The sequence below is a fragment of the Orbicella franksi genome, chromosome 15 (assembly GCF_964199315.1).
Source record: "Orbicella franksi chromosome 15, jaOrbFran1.1, whole genome shotgun sequence".
Taxonomy (NCBI): domain Eukaryota; kingdom Metazoa; phylum Cnidaria; class Anthozoa; order Scleractinia; family Merulinidae; genus Orbicella; species Orbicella franksi.
Window position 1 is genome coordinate 21,274,581 of NC_138159.1, and position 16,279 is coordinate 21,290,859.

General features: G+C 36.9%; 1 protein-coding gene across 2 annotated transcripts; it reads left to right on the forward strand.

The window, feature by feature from the left end:
* Positions 1 to 114: 114 nt before the first annotated feature.
* LOC145470495 (uncharacterized) lies at positions 115 to 15,549 on the forward strand. 2 transcript variants are annotated; one of them, XM_081454311.1, is made up of 15 exons: positions 115 to 198; positions 400 to 547; positions 8,353 to 8,491; positions 9,367 to 9,517; positions 9,968 to 10,014; positions 10,524 to 10,553; positions 10,994 to 11,082; positions 11,438 to 11,474; positions 11,594 to 11,676; positions 11,815 to 11,878; positions 12,611 to 12,753; positions 12,914 to 12,969; positions 14,008 to 14,079; positions 14,470 to 14,576; positions 15,255 to 15,549. In XM_081454311.1, exons 1-15 carry the CDS (start codon positions 120 to 122, stop codon positions 15,360 to 15,362), a joined length of 1,353 nt encoding a protein of 450 aa, XP_081310437.1. In that variant the 5' UTR covers positions 115 to 119; the 3' UTR covers positions 15,363 to 15,549. The 2 variants fall into 2 exon arrangements, with proteins under 2 accessions (XP_081310437.1, XP_081310436.1); XM_081454310.1 differs by having other exon boundaries at positions 120 to 273.
* Positions 15,550 to 16,279: the final 730 nt, after the last annotated feature.

Here is a 16,279-nt window from a genome sequence, read left to right on the forward strand (position 1 = left end):
ATGCTGACAACACGTTTTGGTTACTATTTTGTGAGGATTTTGCGTTAACCTCGTCAATGATATGGTTCGAATATTAACAAGCCTGAGCTGTGAAAGACGGTAGTCACGTTCTGAAAATCATGGCCGACGCGACGAGTAGTGGTGGAAGTGGACACTCGGAAAGAAGTCACAAAAAGACTCATCACAGAACTTGTGGAGGTGCGAAACCAAGGATAAGTGATAATGATTCTTCATGGGGTCTTCCATCGCCTTCGAACGAAGAACGTTTGTTAGGTAAAGCTAAAAAAATTTTGAAAGTTTTTCTGGGCATGTTTGTGGGCGGAAATAAGATAAAAATCTCGCGAAAGCCGCAAATGGTTCAGGTCTAATACTACGTGAACCAATTTTTTTCTTTTTTAGGAGAAGCTGTTCAATACCTGAATGGAGACAGAGAAGTAGCCAGACAAGCTGTGGCAATTGTCCTGGGTGCGACTGCAAGAAAACGTGGATTGACGGGAGCAATTTCTATTTGCACGGAGGTCTCGCATCTTTTACAGCTAAACCGAAGGTAGGCATGGATGTAAACTTATTCCTCGCGAACTGTTTCCCCGTTTCCCGTTAAGCGTAGCGAAAACTCTTGAGCATGAACTGGTCTCTACACAGTTTGTCTAAAGCCGTGTACGATTTATGTACACAACTTTTTAATATTGGCTCTGGTTATATTTGTTTGCGCCTACTGAATGTAGAAATGGCATACGGCAAGCTAAAAATGCGCGAGTTTATCTACCGTCATCTTGAAAGTTCCTTCGTAGGGTATTTAGGGTAGTCTGGATTCCTTTGGCGTAACATATTTCCTGTCTAGCTAAAGGAAGTCTGTGAATTGTGAATACATTTTCAACGAAGAAAAAAGTGATTATGTTCATCTTTGAAATTTTCTTCTCCTGGTAAACACATCGCTCTGAAAGTGAGCTCAAAACGCTAAAACTCGATCTCATTTTTGTCCCTTAGGCATCAAAAAGCAATCAGCAAGAAATATGTCGTTTAATTTTTCATTAAAGGTCGGTTCCCTCTGCTTTATTAAAGAACAATGCGCCCCTACCTGCCATTGTTAAGCTACTGATCTGCTGTTTTGATTTCGGCGTTTTGTTTCATAAACTGGGCAATTAACGGGCGTTGTGTAGAAAACAAAACTTGTTTTCAGGGATGCTTCAGCTCATTTAAGAGCTGTTTAACGCACGGCTGCATTTTCTTTGAAGTTGTTTTTTAAAGCATGTCAGTAATTGTTGTTTCACTGGAACGATTATTCATGCTTGAGGGTTCTTTTGTGTGCTGGAATCCTTTTGTGTCGAAGGTTGAGTGTGTCTTCACAAGGTCACCATTCGGGTACAACACGCTATCGAGTGTCTTTCTTTGCTTCATGGGAATCTTTTTTTAAATTTTTTACCACAGAGAATTTAGCCGAAGGTGCAAATTGTTGTACCAATCGAAAGTGAAATCGACATCATAAACAGCGCGGTGTGAAATGGCTTCAATATCCTCTGTTCAGCTCGCCCGGAAATTACTTTCCCTTGCGAAACAATAGAAGCAGTAAGTCTAATGTTGCTTTGACTAGGCGTTTCTCTTGCTCACTTTGCTCGAGACGTGACTCGAGGTCTCTGTTTATGTTGAAAAAGGAAGATTCCATTGTGAGATCAAATGGGATTTGATTGTTGGAGACCTATTTGTCCACTTGATTTACAAACCATATGTCACAATGAGCGTTACATGACGCACGTCTTCATTAACCCAGATCACGCAGGAACTAATAGAGTATTTCGGGCTAGTTTTGAGACTTTTATGAAGGGTATTTCTTGTTCGTGTCATAAATACGTTGAAGACGATAGCGTGAACGGGTTGTCATCACTTCCGTATTTAAAAAGTTGTGAGACGTAATTTTCTGTTTCTATAAAAAAATAATATTTTGAAGTGGAATAGAAGCTTACATGTTTTCTTGCATGCTTGAGTGAGAGTTTATTCTGATTAAGGTTAAAGTAAATATTTAAAGGGAAATGTTCATTCAATTTCCACATTACGTGGATCCATTAGAATTTAATAACTGTTTACTGTATATGTCTTTGTTGCATGTTATTCTTTTTATGACACCATATCAGAACATTGATATTATAGAGCACTTGTCACAGACTATCTTTGGAGGAGTCCACTTCAAGCTTTTAAAAATAGTTTGCTATTTTTCACAGCTTTTATTTATATAAAGAATTCTTGGAGTTGAGTATGTAAGAAAAGTGTGTTTTTGCAAGATGGCTTTGTGCTTTCCAAATGGTAATGAAAAGCTGTTACAACATTGCTGTCATAATTCGAGGTAAAATAAAGGTTTCTTTGGTTTTTATCCATACCAGGATTTTCTTGGGATATTTGGGAAGAAAAATCAAAAGTTCTATCAATTTCACTGAACCTACAAATGGCCAATTACATCTATGAGATGTGCCTGCAAGGAATCATGGTAGTTGTATTCATCATCTTGAACTGAATATTGTTGTAACAAATTGAACTACCATGATTCCTCGTAGGCACGCCTCATAGAAAAAAAAATTGCCTGTTACAATGTGTAGTCTCAGCTTTGAACTTGTTCATTTCAGCCTGGCACCTTTTCAACAAATTATCTTCAAGCAATTTTTCCTGGTGTATCAGGTGAATCTTTAATGGTATGCGTTGCAGAGTTTCTTCCTCATTCCCAAATTGCTAAAGGAACTTTGCTGCCTTCCTTATCAGTGTAGGAATGTTCTGTCCTTTTTAAGGAAAATACTGGTTTAAAAGTTTTACATTCTTTAGTTTTGTCAGAATGACGGAAATCAACACAATGTTCTCCAATATAATGCTATGTAACATAATTTAAACCAAACTTGAAATTTGAGTGTATTGTTTTCAGGTATGTCCATAACATACATTTCCGTGTTTACGACCTTGTCAATATAAGACAGCAATTTCTCGCTGACTTATGTGCTTCAGTGCCATTTGTCAATTTTTTTTCCAGCAGTATAAAACAGAGCAGTACTGTTCAGTTTCCTATGACCTAGGTGTTTTTTTTTAAACTCTGTTTTAGTTCTCTTAAATTTTGCCTAAAATATGCGTCAATGGACGTTGGTTACATGTACAGATTTAGCAAATTCTTGATCAACAATATTCGTATCACTTTTGTTTTGCCTACTACTGCACTTTTTCAGTCGGTTGCTGGTAATTAGGTAACTGGATGTCTTGTTTTTCTTAAGCTCTGTAAATTTGTTGGTATGTTAGGACAAAATCCCCAATAGTTCCAATAGTCATTAAATTTAATGGCTCATGCATTCAGAATTCAGTACCTTCATATTTCATTGATTGCTTTCATCAATCTTTCTAAATGCTGACTTGCACGTTATAAGGTTCTTCCTTCAGCTCTTGGGAAAAGATTGGAAAGTTCATTACTCTATGTAGGAATATGTTTAGTATGATAGCATTTTAATGGATTTGTGTGACATGTGGTTTTAGCGCCTGACTGCTGTCTTGTTCCTGGGCTATAGACATCTGTTTTGAAAAAAGTTGTTCTACAGAAGCTTGAAAGAGTATATAATAATGCCGAGAGGTTTTATAGGTAGTGATAGTTTACTGTTGCTTGTTTGAAGTTTATGGCCTTTCAGAGTGAAGGAAGAAGGATCCATGAATATATATGTATTCATGGTTCATTTTTCCTCTATCCGGTTCAAGCACCATAAACTAAGATCAACAGAAAAAAAATTCTATTTCCGATAATACCTTTCACTACTGTGGCATATTCTTTTACACTTTTGCAGGTCAAACTTTTGCGAAGCAGCTATAAACATGCCCTTTCACCTAATTCTGGTTCTTAATTTTGTGGGATTTCCAGTTATGCTGTATGATGTATTTGCGTTACTGTGCCTTTCAGGAACATGCGGACTCTAAAATTCAAAGCTCAACCGACAAATGCGTTTTTCGCTCCCATCAATCAAATGTTCGGCGGCTCCTCCCAGCTGCCAACTACTGCAGAGCCTGTTTCGTATCATGAGATGTTTCATATCATGAGGCTCAATGATTTGATTACTGCGCGCTTGGCAGTAGTCTGAAGCTGGGAGGAACCGCCGAACATTTGATTGATGGTAGTGAAAAACACATTTGTCAGTTGAGCTATGAATTTTAGAGTCCGCATGTTATTGAAAGGCGCAGTAAACGTTTAAAATACCTGAAGTTTGGGTTTTGGAGTCCCTGTTAATGTGCAACATGCATGACATATCTGCTGTTTTTTATCTAACCAATGAAAGATATTGGGAAAACAATAATTATTTGTTTGCAGCAATGCGCACCATACCATGAATGATCAATTTTATTTTTGACCTCTTTGTGACAACTGTCTAATGGTTTCTATCTATTCAATGCAAGAAGTGGGAGGGGCTTAGTCACAGTGTGCAGGTAATCAAACCCTTGCAATGTCAACTCCACCTCCTAATGTATTAGAGTTTGATTGGTCAAATCAGTTGAAACCCATTACAAAGTTGTCAAAAGGGGTAAACAATTAATTAGACACTTTGTTAAGGGGCAACACACAGCACACTCAACAACTTGCAAAACCCGAGATCCCCTGGTGTATAGCAGTTGAAACAGGTTGACCACTCTCTCAAAGAATGAAAAATGAAATTTATAATTAAACATTTGATTTTATAGTCTTCAGATTGTCTGAGAATTTGACATTTGACACGAGACTGAATCCAAAAGTTGAACTTTGATTGGTCTAAAAATACTTGGCTTTGCATGTCTGGTACATTAGGATTCAGCAGGTTTTCCTATGTTTGCATATCATCAAAAACGTGATAACAAATCGCAGGCTTAACCTGTGATATTTTCTGCGTATACTCAGTTTTTCTAACCCCCAACCTCCAACCTCCAACCCCCAACCCCCACCCCCCCCCCCACACCGCAAAATACAAACAAGGCTTCCCTTTGTTTAAAGAGAGGGAGTGGCAAGGGCAAAAATGATACTGTTGATCAAAGGATTATTTTGATTATCACTTCCAACCCCTGATTAGACAAGTGCAGTTTAGCTCACTTGGTTTAACTTTATGTTGGTCACAAGAATATAAGGAAAGAAAACCATCTTGTTTTCAATTCTATTTGGTCATTCATCTGTGTTTTGAAGAATTTTGTAGATTCAAAACAGGCTGTTGCTCCTGAGTGTGATTAGTTGCTTTGTACCAGAACTCACCTCATTCAATATGCAATATTCAGGATTTGACAATCACTTGGATCAAACAGTCATTGTATTTTGGATGAAGGTCAAAGGGAACGTTCCTGTTTTCACAACAATAAGCTGTACTTTGAACAAATATGATATTTTAAAAGCAAAGATATCCATTACCGACCAGATGTTCCGTCTGGGGAAAATTTTTTCTTTGTAATATTTCACAGGCTAGGTAGCTTTCTCTTCCATAACATATATTGAGGCTCTACACAACAGATGAAACTTTGTTCTTTAATTTTTCATTTCTTTGCACATGTGTTAATTGTTAGTTCTGCTATGAACCAGACAATTGATCTTCAACCCAGACATGTGGTATTTTTATCATGGCTTAGGTTATGCCAAGGATCTCTACAATAGCTCTTTGTTGGTATATTATTGTTTTTGTTGTATCAAATTCATTTCACAGCTCTACTTACACCCTGTATCATTTCTGAGCTCAAGATTGTAGGTTTTAAATTAACCCTAGCCCTATTTTCCTCAGGTAGAAGACCTCTCTCAGGATTCTTTCATTTTCCAGTGGAATGAAGAGGGGGTCACTATGAGAGATAAATCTTTTTTTACAAAATTTTTACAAAACCCTCTTAGTGTTATAAAGAAGTGCCAAAAAACATAAAGAGGCATAAAGAGCCAGATTTGGAAGCTTTAGCTTTGTTTTAGAAAACATTTGATAAACAAAATAGTCTTATTTAAAGGTGTTGCCAATAGACCATTAGCAGCAGGAGATATGAGGCAATTTATTGTCAGATGGGCTTGCCCAGTACTTTGTTATCTCTGTTAGGAATATCCCTTTAACTTGTATCAATCAAGCACTCTGTAGCTTGGAGGATGAATGCAGTCTGTGATAGGTGACCAGTTAAAACTAAAACATCTTGTAGATTAAAAATTAGTTCAAGAGTAGGATTAAAAGTCTTTAACTTGAATTATTTTAATACCATTTTGTTTTTTTTAGCATTAGCAGTGTTGCTTGGAAAATCATTTTCATTTGCTTATTTTTTGCATAGAGGAGTGTAGAAGTACAATCAAACTAAAGATTCCTCTTGGATTAAAGACCTAGTCAAGAGTAAAAATGTTCCAGCGGTTTTTTTTTCCTGAAGAGCTGAATTGTTCAGCTTGTTTTTTTTTGTTGTTGTTGTCGAAGAAGATAGTGTGTCAGACTAAAAGGTTATCTCTGTATGTGGTATACACATGCAATCGTTCTCTTCTTTTTTTGCAATTCCTGAAGTAGGGCTCATCTTATAATCACTTGGTGTTACTTTACTGTAATGTCCTTCTCTATTGTAGCTGCAAGTATTGTGGTGCATATTACTTGAGCCAATAAATCCTCTGAATGGTTTAGCTTCTTTGCTTGGTTAAAGTGGTTTTTGTTTACAACTATGAATCTTTCCTGACTTTCTGGCTTAGTAGAAGCATGTGCAGGACAAAGGTTATGTGCATTAGCCTACCTGCAGACAAACACATCTACTGTTTCCACAGGTTAAAGTGATGTCTGTGAATCAACCTTACTAATTGCATTCAAGAGTCATGCTGTTTAAAATTTTTCATCTCTCTTAAATGATGGTAATGAGTTCAACTGCAGAGACATTCACAGTTAGTGATGTGTGCCGTTCTTTTGTAATTTGCCTATTTAGCTTCATTCTATTTTTCTGGAGGGCACTCTATGCTACATGTTATTAGGAGGAGTATGAACAGTTACTGTATCCATTTAACTCTGGCGATAACCTGTTTAAGGGTCACAAGTCTGGATGGTTTCCGATTTTACATCTGCCTTGGAAAGCAAACATTTTCATATCAAGCAAACTAATGATGTCATTTCTTAGGGAAAAGGCAACTTAATAAGAACTTTTAAGCTGCTTTAGATCTGTTAAAGCTCAATTATTTCACAATCGTTTATTTCCTTCCTATTACAGTCCAAGCATTTGAGGCACAAACTCTTCTGGAATGAAGTACAGAATTTCCTGTGTGTTTTGGAATTAAATTGTATTGAGTGTGCCTTTGTAGCAAGATTCAAAGATAACAATCAGTTTTAATTGAATTTCTTCCTTATCAAAAGGTCACTCGGAAGTATAAAAAATGGTTGTGATAAAGAGAATTGCTGCTGCACACCATGGTTAAGTGATCATCAGATTTTTATTTTACATCTCATTTTTCATGTAGCACTTTGTTATGATTTTAAATACTAGATACTAGCCCAAGACACAATTGCTGCATACCATGAAGTAAACAGGGATTCATATTTGCAGTTGTCTAGTCGTCCATGACAACTAAAAAATCGTAGAGACCGCCAAATCGATGTGATACGTTACTCTACCATTTCTAAAGGAGAAGTTCACTCCAAAAAACTAATATTTTTTGTCAACGTTAATAAAAACCTTGCAGTAAGTTTAGCCACTCACCGAAGTTTCAGCCTCTAAAGTGCATGTTTCCCTTGTTAAATTCATCTTGAGTCCTCATCCAAAACCTTTCATATGAAAATGAGTTTGATTTGCATGAAAATGAACCTGTATGGGAAACACATTTTCATATGAATGGTTTCACACAAAGACTCTTTTCGATAGAGAGGCAAATTGCCTATTCCATACTTGACTTTTTGAATTCGATGGATAAATTAGTTAGGGGTACAGTTGTGTCAGGAGCTCAGGAGAATAGCGGGTGGGAAGGGGACAGGAGGTAGTGAGAGAAAGGGAGGGAAGCAGGAGTTATAAATGGGTGGGAAGTGGGAGGGAAAATCAAAGTGCTTAATTTATTTATTTATTTCTTTTTATTTATTAATGCACTAAAGTACTTTCAAAATCAAGAACCCAAAACGTTACTTGCATTTAGCATCTTCTGAGACTTCTTTGCAAACAATCAAATCTGGGATTTCATTAAGGGCTTGGCACTGGGCAAAATGACTGGCTATGAGGGCAATTTGCCTGCCTGGTTTGACCATCTCAAGGAAAGTTCTTTTTTATAAAAAAAAAAGTTCATGTGCAGATATGATTGATTAGGATTGCAGAAGCCTGCCATGATTTAGGACTGCATTTTGGTGCCATCTGTTTTTCAGGAAGCTGCTTGTAACTTTGTTTATTTCTTTATGTTTTGTTTTGCAGCTTGGAGCGTCGTGTTATTATGCTAAGGAGAGAGCTAGATCTTCTACTTCGTTCTAAGAAAAGCTCACCACAGTCTACTTTGTCTTCGAGTTCCACAGAATCAAACGGGTTACACATACGACGGTCAACACAGACCAAGGTAAGGCTATTTATCGTGGTTGTAATAACTTAGTTACCTCCATAATGGAGGGACATGCAGCACACTGGTCAGCTGTAGTCGTGGGTGGATTGAGATGGTCATAATTCAGGAGAAGGGTTGTTCTCTCATGGATCCTGTACTGTGGGGAACTGTTCTATTGAGGTTGGCCATGTACATCCACGTTTTTCAGGAATTGCTCATCAATAACCCTAACACGGTCCATACAGGCCTTAAAAAGTCCTTGAAAAACTGCCATATCCTTGAAAAGTCCTTGAAGATGACGAATCTAGATTTTCTCTTTGATAAAGATTTTTTTCCTGCAACATTGAATCTTGTTGACAATTAGGCCATGAATAATGAGAAAAAACCAATATCAACATAAACTGTACAGGTAAGAAGGACTCCAAAAGTTGATTTTGATGAGACAGGTGTTAAATGATTATGTGTTCAGTATCCTGCCCCCAGTGGGGGTCTAGAGTATGCTGTATTTTGTGTGGCAACCTTTAGAATGTACCTACTTCAGTGATTCTGAGGAACTTGGGCTCCACGAATATTGGTGAACTGTCCTGGAGAAGTCCTTGAATAGTCCGTATGAATCAGGTCGAGTAGCAGCTGTCGTAAGGTCTCACATGAATGGCTTAATACCCTTTGAGAGGACAATAGAACAAACAACAGAAACAATGCCTCTTAAGCCCCAGCTGTGAACAAGAAAAAGAATTACAAGCTTACAAGAACTGCTACACTTGTGCATGAATCACATCTGATGATATTTTTGATATGAAGCCTTGCATAATTTATGTTCTCTTTGACCCTAGATATATAGTGCAAGTTTCATTCAATAATAATGCTGCTTCATTCTTTACCTTGTTGCGTAGACTACCCAGGTTCAGCCAGTCTTAACTGATCGCAGCACAAGTCCACTCCTGAAGGAAATCCATGTCAAAAGTTCAAGTCACCGTTCCTGTCAGACTGAAATATCAGGTGCTGATATAGAATGGAGCCTTGTAAAGGACACAGCTGATAGGGGTAGGAAACAGAAATTATCTTAAATATACTTGTGTATGATAAATTACTGTTAATCAAGCACTTCATCCTGTACTGAACTCCATGGTAGTTCTTGGTATACAGTATTTGGTGAGCATATTACAGGCAAGTGTAAGGTGGAGTGTGTGCTTGCCTTTCGATTGAGCAGTCCAGGATCAAGCCCTCTGGCTGACGTCATGGACTAGCATCCCATCCAAGAGGGATTAGAAATATTCTTATCTATCAGTCACTTAATGCTTTGAAAACCGGGATAAGCTCTGACAGTATAGACCACTTTGCCTGACACATACATTATATATCACAGACATAAAGTGTACCATTAAATTTTGGAATTTATTGTATAATAATGTTGTCTTTTGCTGGAAACTCATTCAGCAACAGCAACTCAACAGCCAGAAAGCCAAATGCCAATTTTTTCACCTTTTTTTTCAGAACAAGATGTAAGAAAAGAGTTGCAGAATGGTACGAGTGAACAGGAGGTACATGTTGTCATCTTTCTTCTTTTCCTCAGGTTATATATCAATCATGAAAGAATGTGCTTCACGTCATTTCCAAACACAGAGAAAAACAGTGAAAATTAATACAATGCCAGTAGGGCATTTTTATCCAACTTGTTTTTATCCAATGTATTTGGAAATGTGGTAAAACCCCATTTCAAGTGTTTGATTTATCTTCTCAACTAAACTCGAAACTGAGGAGAAATTGGCAAAATTTAAAAATCATCAAAAGCTATGCTAACTATGATCAGATATCCAAGCACCATTGCGGTGATGATTTCTTAAACAAGTTTAGGTTGTTTTGGTATTGTGCCATTATCAGAATTTAAGTTTCGTCTTTGTTTGTCACACAAGTCAATACAAATTAATTTCTCTAAGTGTGTTCAGTAATTAGTGGCAGCCACACATAACAGCACATTTGCATGCACTACAAGGCAGCATGACTGACGATATGAATGGATTATGGTAATTGTACATCTTTGTATTTCTAGGTTTTGAAGAAGAAACAGTCTCTACTTCCAGTAAGTTTAATAATGTACTTTAAGTAGTGAAGTGAAGTTCTCAATGGCATTAACTAGCTAGTCCAAGTCCATCACTATTTTCTCACCATTTTACAATGGGCATCTTATGAAAGATGACATGTTCAGCATCCCATAAGAGTGGTCCAAAGAAAAATGTGTCAGTCCCCATGGCTGGTTTAACCCATGACCCAGACACCAGGTAGACTCTGTAATCACTGAGCTACAGAAAGACTCTATGACGGTGCAAGTATTCACCATGAGTGTTTTTTTTACTTTTGCTCAGTTAGGCTTTACCATGTGGCATGTATCCTGCATGCTGGTAGGATCAGTAATGTCATAAGCATCCTGTATGGTAATTTAACAACTAAGAGATGTTGAATTTTGTGCTCAGGGAATAAATGTGATTCATATAGATCTTAGAACTATTTACAATTTTGCAGATGATAACAGAAAGCCAAACTCCTTTACACACAGTCAGTCAACCAGCCGCACCAAAACACCATGACCAACAAACGAAGGGCAAAAATACGTAAGTTTAAACATCTTCATTATCTTAATTCAGATAATGTCTAAATTAACTAGTAATTTGGACAAAGTCGTACACAACATAATCAATTTAAGTGGGACGAATGTGCATGTCTCTGCTTTGGAGTAAAAAAACTGGAGTCAAAAAATTCCTCTAACAACCAAATTGGACATGGCCTTCGTACAGCCTCGCCCAATTTTGTTGGTCCTCCAATTATATTTTCTTCATTTTCAAATTGGACATCATGTAGTCCTAATACATAATTATACAAAGACAGCACTTGTCATGATCACTCTTGCTTGGGATGGTTCTTGTTCTGGCTCATAAATGCGATTGTTTATCTTTTATTAATTTTTAGCTTGCCAGTACCTCCAACCCAAAGGCAAACAGTAAAGGTAGGTCACATCTTCTTCCATTTTATGTCCTGAAGAACAAGTGAAAGTTAATTTTATCCCAGAAATTCACTAGTAGGGTATGAGCAAAGTAACTACCATGGTTTTAACTTTCTTTACAGAACCCAGTAAACCAAGAAACAGAATTGCCACAAATTCCTCAAACAAAAGCTCAAGGGGAAATGCAAGATGATAAACCAAAGATGTAAGTCTCTGCATTTTACAGGTTTTATGACCAGTGCCAGTCAATTCCTTTCTAGAAAGCAAAGCAATATATAATGATAAATTAAAGTAATTTTTCAACCTTCAGACTGAGACTTCAACTGCATTTCTTGTCTTACAGCTGTGTCCATCAACAACGAAAGAGAGCATTCAGACCTTCTTCATCTCCAGTTAAAATGTGTCCAGTAAGTGTATAAACAACGTGTTCATTGAATCCTATTTGATAGAGTACTCCAATATTTACAAATGCATCCCAGTTGTCAGAGAAAATATTCAAAGTGTTATTATTAATTGTTCCTGACAGATTGTTTAATCTACAATTTGTGACTGGTTACAGTACTCAGGAACTTGAAATCTCAGGGAGTGACATACAGGGAAACCTGCATTAAGCAGACCCCATATTAAGCAGACACCCTCCATTAAGTGGACACCAGCTCAAGTTCCTAAATTTTCTTTTCACATGGACTGTAAAATAAACCTGCATTCAGCAGACACCTCTGTTAAGTGGATGCAGACAGCAACATAAATTTTAACCATTTTGTTGCACAGAACCTGCAATAAGCGGACACTTCAAGGGCTTTGTACTTCTAATAGCTCAGCAGAATCCTTTAACATTGTTCAGCAATGTTGTTTTAAAACTAAGTAGGTTATCAGATTGATGCAGTGACTGACTGGACATTGTGCTATGAGCAGTCTTTGATCTTACATTGTGTTACAAATAATTAATTTATATAATTAAAATACTTTATTATAGAAAAATAAAATAAAAATTAAATAATTAGTATAAATAATTTAATAATTAACTATTATTGCACAATATATCAGAACCTGTTTAGAGCAGACACCCATATTAAGCAGACATTAGTGAGTGTCCCGACGGTGTTCACTGTACTTTAGCTATTGTTTTGTTGATTTAGAACCCACCTGTACAACGCCAGCCAGTCAAATGCATTGAGATGTACTCGCAGTGCAAGTGTCCTGGCTGTATAAGAGCCCTTGTTGAAGAAAGTGTGACAACATGGTGTGACAAAAGTCACACAGACAAGAAATCTCCAAAACAGTATGTGCTTATGGTTGCCTTGAGTTACACATCTAATGTAGTCTAAAAAGAGAGCAAACACTACCATGGACTTCATTCTCAAGAGGTCTGAAGACAGAACAAACTTGTTATTGAAAGTTTAAGAAGAGAACATTTGCTAATAACCTTCACTTTTTATCAGATCAGAGATTTTGCCATGTCTCGGTGACCATGTGGTTGCAAGAACTGACCTCACAGGTAAGATTCAGTTGCCGGTAAATGAGATATCCCTATAATGGCCCCACCTAGGCAGTAGTGGTCAGGAAAGAGTTACCCAACTCTTGCATTAATCTCCCTATAATCTATACAGAGTCAGTGTGTTTCAAATTCTCTTGTTTATCAAAAATGACATTTGAGGGCTTGTGTCATGATAGTGTATAGGACTTTGATTGGCACTGCAAGTTTTTTTAAAAAATAGAAATCATATATCTCAGTACCATGCATCTACTGAGATTATTTTCTTGTTTTCTGGAATGTGCAGCTTTGCAATACATATTTTGTCTTTGAAAACCTCATTATCCCACCTTTTACCTGTTGTAGACAAGTACAACAGGAGGAGTATGGAGTGTATAGAGTGAGCTGCTTTTTATACACTCTCTCTAGGGCATCAAGCTTCTCTGTGACCTTGGGTCAAAAATATAAAATATGCTGTGAAAACCTTCCCTAAGTGACAAATAATACACCAAAAAGCCCCCTGAGGAGTGTTAATAAAATTTGTATTGTATTGTTTTATTGCTGACTGTTACTATAACTTTCACAGCTCCACCAAAATAAATAGAATTAGGATTTTCTTCACCACACCAACTTTGCAAATTGGACCATCAGTCCAAATATCATTTGAAGCAACTGCCATGTGCAGAAGGATGCCTCAAAGCCTTTGAAACATTACTTTAGATCTCACTCTCACCTCAGCTTTAAAGGAAAGGGGGGAATGACATCACTTGCTTGTTCATAGACTTAACTGGTATAGCACTTCATATGTGATGAATGGTACCGTTTGGAAATGAGCTACAGCATTTGCTGGTTTTTAATTAAGCTTAAAACATAATTATTAATCTAAATTTTAAACTAGAGGGGGGCTTATAATTGAAAGTAACATTTTGTTTACAGGTAGATGGCTCAAGGGGGGCATATACGGGGCAATTTACAGTATATTGCTAAAGTAGAGGCTTGCCTCAATGCACTGTACTTAATCTGTTAGTTTCTATTCATTATTGGATTTGTTCATGTCTCCAGGTGAAGTTAAGTACATTGGTCCACTTACTGGAGAAAAGCAGTCATACATCGGCCTTCACTTAGATTCACCAGGTAATTTCTGTTTGTAAGGTATTCTCCTATTTGTCTGAATTCTAGACATCAAAACCTTCAGAATAATAGTTCAATATCTGCACACCATTTATTTTCTTCTTGCACGATCTACACATTAGTGGGCTTCTGAAGCTCTGGTTATGATACAGGATTAGTCATGGTCAGAATCCTCAAAACTTACAATCAGTGTAGGGAAGTAATACTTTGCTTAAGGTATGATAATTGCAAACACTGTATGAAACGTTTAGCAAGGATCTGATTTATTAACCTTCTCCAAAGAATAAATGTCCACAGTAAACCCAGCCACTCTTATAGTAAAAATTGACTTACAATATCTTCACATCATCCCAAACATAGATCCATGTGTATTAACCTTTACTGAATTTTCAGTTGGTCAACACAGTGGATCTCTGAATGGAGTTCAGTATTTCTCCTGCCCACCTAACTATGGTGCATTTGTACGTATTGATGATGTGTTATGTATCACATCACGTGGGGTAAGTGATTGTTTTACTCTGTATATTCCAATAAGAACTTGTGATTACTGGTGGTTAAACTTACACCTACAGTGAAAATAACGATCACCTTTCATGCATCTCATGTTGTAAATACAACCATTACTACTTGTTCCTTGACACCACATTTTACCTTTTGAATGAGTCACAACTTGATTTCCCTCAAGAACAAGCTCGACGTATTAACACATTGATATATTACACTTCAGAATCTAACCTGTGGAAAAATACGTGGTGCCTTGTCACCAGGGATGGCCTTTTCCTTCATTCCAGCCCATTAGCTAAGCTACAGTTATGATTAAGGGCTTTACCTGGTTGATGCTAGTAAATGTCAAGTCTACCAGCCCAGATGGCATGAACAGGGATGGAAAAGTTAATTTTCACAGCATACATACATACGTACATTTTTTACATACATACATACATACATACATTTTATTTGTTATCAAATTAAAATTACAATTGTAACATGCCCGCGGATAGCTGAGCTAATCTAGGCATCCACTATGAGAGCAAATGCCATAAGAAATTCTCCCAAAAACTATAACAATGATTTATACTGGTGGAAAAGGATTCCAAGCCACAGGAGGGGCAGTGGTGATGATGACAATGGCAATGGCTGACAAATAATGAACATACATTAATTGCTTTTTCTTTAAGACTTTGAAAGAAAAGGAAGTTGTTGGTTCATCTGTAACAGTACTTCAGAGATCATCACCAACTCCTACATCTGGTCGCACAAAACATAAGAAAGCACAAGGCTCCTAGAGTAAGGAAGTCCATTGCACAGAGAACATAGACAACTCAGAAGTAGCAGAGTGTCTCGGACATGTCACAAGTTGAACTGTCAACTGGTAAAGTTGATCCAGAGATTCAAGTAAGAGTTTTCCATGATAGAAATAGCTTTACCTTTTATCTAACTTCATCTTTTGCACTGTATTTCTTAATTGGCTAACAGTAAGAATCTACACAGTCTTGAACGCACATAGCCAGTACGTGTAGGTGGAACATTCTAAAGTGACAGTGTTATGGCTGATTATCAAAAGTTCTGTTTCTCTATTTGCATATGGCACTGCTAAATGCCACTAAATATACATTCAAGTAATTTGATAATGAGATTCTACAGACCAAAACAGAACATGTTTCCCAAGTATTTTAGAGAAGAAGCATCATTAAATTTGATTTTGTAACAGAAAGGCAAAAAGTCAAAATTGCCAAATACCGGTATATATCTTATCTCTCTGGCAGTTATTGTTTGTTTGTTTGTTTGTTTGTTTGTTTGTTTGTTTGTTTGTTTTAAGTTGATGTTCCCTACTTTCTTCATCCCTGCTACTTCTCAGTGGCACTTTGTTCTGGAGAGATACTGCAAATTATCAAATGAATGCAATTTTATAGTAAGCTCCAAGTCATGCATATTAAAACATGATATCTGCCAAGACATTGTCTCTTTATAATATAAATGAATCTCAGAATTTATATAATTTGGAAATTGAACTATTGACACTAGTGGTTGACTCTATCCACTAAGAGAATGCCTAAAACTAATTGTAAACAGTTTGATGTTACATCTGATTGATAGCAATACATGTCCTCAAACATGTCTAGTTTAAGTTATAAGTGCTTTGACAGCTGTGTGTGTGGAGGTCTTTATACTTGAAGAAATTTACCCTGCCTGACCTGAAGAT

Excerpts from the sequence above, each read along its gene's own strand:
- LOC145470495 (XM_081454310.1), top strand. The coding sequence starts at position 120 with ATGGCCGACGCGACGAGTAGTGGTGGAAGTGGACACTCGGAAAGAAGT. Across the intron at positions 274-399 it reads GAACGAAGAACGTTTGTTAG|GAGAAGCTGTTCAATACCTG; the intron begins GTAAAGCTAAAA and ends TTTCTTTTTTAG. Across the intron at positions 11,083-11,437 it reads CAAACGAAGGGCAAAAATAC|CTTGCCAGTACCTCCAACCC; the intron begins GTAAGTTTAAAC and ends ATTAATTTTTAG.